Source organism: Pipistrellus kuhlii, unplaced genomic scaffold (genome assembly GCF_014108245.1).
Source record: "Pipistrellus kuhlii isolate mPipKuh1 unplaced genomic scaffold, mPipKuh1.p scaffold_m20_p_30, whole genome shotgun sequence".
Lineage (NCBI taxonomy): Eukaryota > Metazoa > Chordata > Mammalia > Chiroptera > Vespertilionidae > Pipistrellus > Pipistrellus kuhlii.
Window position 1 is genome coordinate 3712700 of NW_023425530.1, and position 1813 is coordinate 3714512.

Consider the following 1813-nt stretch of genomic DNA (forward strand, 5'->3'; position numbering starts at 1 on the left):
TATCCAAATCTGGGACTATCTAGGGATTACACTTGGGTGGGGGTCCTAAACCGTGAGTGCCTTGGGGTGCACTAATCATGGGAAACAGGTTTGACAGGGTTAGTGGGTCAGCGTCTGGGTTGGGGCCAGGAGTGGACCAGACTGACCCCGGGGGAAAGGCAGGGCAGAGCTGGCTGGGTAACAAAGCTTTACTGCCCCATCCCCTCCAAGCCCCTGCCACACTCAGTAGCACTTGTGGTACACGATGTGGGGCCCCTGCTCCTCGTATTGCTCCCTGAGGACCCAGGAGGACTGGAAGGCCCGCAGCGAGGCCAGGATGGAGCCCCCGATCCACACGGAGAAGTTCCTGGAGGGCTGGGCAGCCACCGCAACGATGTGCGCATCCTCAGGGCGCAGGCTGCACTGCAGCTCCTGTAGGAAGCGACCCTCGAGTCCCTTGAGGAGCGAGGAGCCCCCGCACAGCAGCACGTTCTGGGCCAGGTGTGCCCGCACCTCCAGGGGCACCTTGTTCAGGCTCCGTGTGGCCATGGCGGGGACGCCCACGGGCGACAGGCCGGGCATCTCCGGGGGCCTGAACAGCAGCTCGGGGCACTGGAACAGCTCCTTGCCCAGCGTGACCGCGCGGCCGTCGGGCAGCTGCAGGCTCAGCTGGCATTCTTGCTCGGGCAGGGCCTGCGCCTTCTGGAAGTCAGGCGCCACGTAGCAACAGCAGTGCTTGATCCTCTCCACCACGTCCAGGTCCTGCTGCCCCAGCGGCAAGCCGGCGCCCAGCAGCATCTCGGCCAGGAAGGCGGTCAGGTGCGCGCCCGCCAGGTCCAGGCGCTCCGTGGCATGGGGCAGGTGATAGCCCTGGAAGACGGGCGTCGTGGTGGTGACCCCGTGGCCCACGTCCACCACCAGCCCGCTGACCCGCCCGTGGGCGTAGACCGACAGCACCGGCTGGGAGGCCACGTACATGGCCGGGGAGCACAGGGACTCAAAGGCCACCTCCACCAGCTTCTCGCGGTTGGTCAGGGGGCTGAAGGGCTGGTCGGAGAACAGCAGCGGGTGGTCCTGGGTGGCGATGCCCAGGTCGTGCTCCAGCAGGTGGCGCCAGATAAACTCCGCCGCCAGCCAGTCCACCAGGATGCCATTCCGGATGGGCTTCACCAGCGTCAGCTGCGGGCGCGCCAGGGCGGCCTCGCCAATGAACGTCTCCAGCACCGTCTGCCCCTTGGTGGCCGGCCTCTTGGGCTGGCAGCCCACGATGGTGGCCACGGTGTAGGCGGGCCGGGCCTGGCCCGCGAAGCCCACCTTACAGGTGCCTGTGCCCATGTCGATGACCACAGCGCTAGTGTTTGGGGGCAACGTGTTGCCCAACATGCTGGGGTGTCCTACGGTAGGGTCTTGTTCGCGGGGATGGAGGTGGGGGTCACCCTGGGGTCTGGGGTCCTTTGGGGCTCAGAGAGGTTAGGGTGATTTGTATCAGGTGGGTGGACAGTTGAGCAAGGCTGACTTCTCTCTTCTGGGGAGAAAGGTTGAGGTTGGGGCAGGCACAGGCAAAGACACAGAGAGGGGCTGGTCTATGACATCAGCCAGCCTGCTGTTCCCTTCAGAAGACTTCACAATGCAGGGCTAAGGGGTGGGGTCCTTTCCTGCCCCAGAAAGCTCCAGGGGCCTTGGTACTTGAACAGTAGGGGGCTGATAGGTTTCAGAGGTCCTAGCATAATAGAATCAATAAGATGGATGGTCAGACAATCAGGTCAGCCCTTATGAGTTCAAGTTAATCCAGTGTTATCTGTTGCTGGCCTGATTCACCAATTCAGTAGTAGTT

General features: G+C 63.3%; 1 protein-coding gene across 1 annotated transcript; it reads right to left on the reverse strand.

Annotated features, from left to right (window-relative positions):
* Positions 1–222: 222 nt before the first annotated feature.
* On the reverse strand, positions 223–1400 carry ACTL9 (actin like 9). Its single transcript, XM_036459473.2, has one exon. The coding sequence runs from the start codon at positions 1360–1362 to the stop codon at positions 223–225; it is 1140 nt and encodes a 379-aa protein (XP_036315366.1). The 5' UTR covers positions 1363–1400.
* Between the last annotated feature and the right edge of the window lie 413 nt (positions 1401–1813).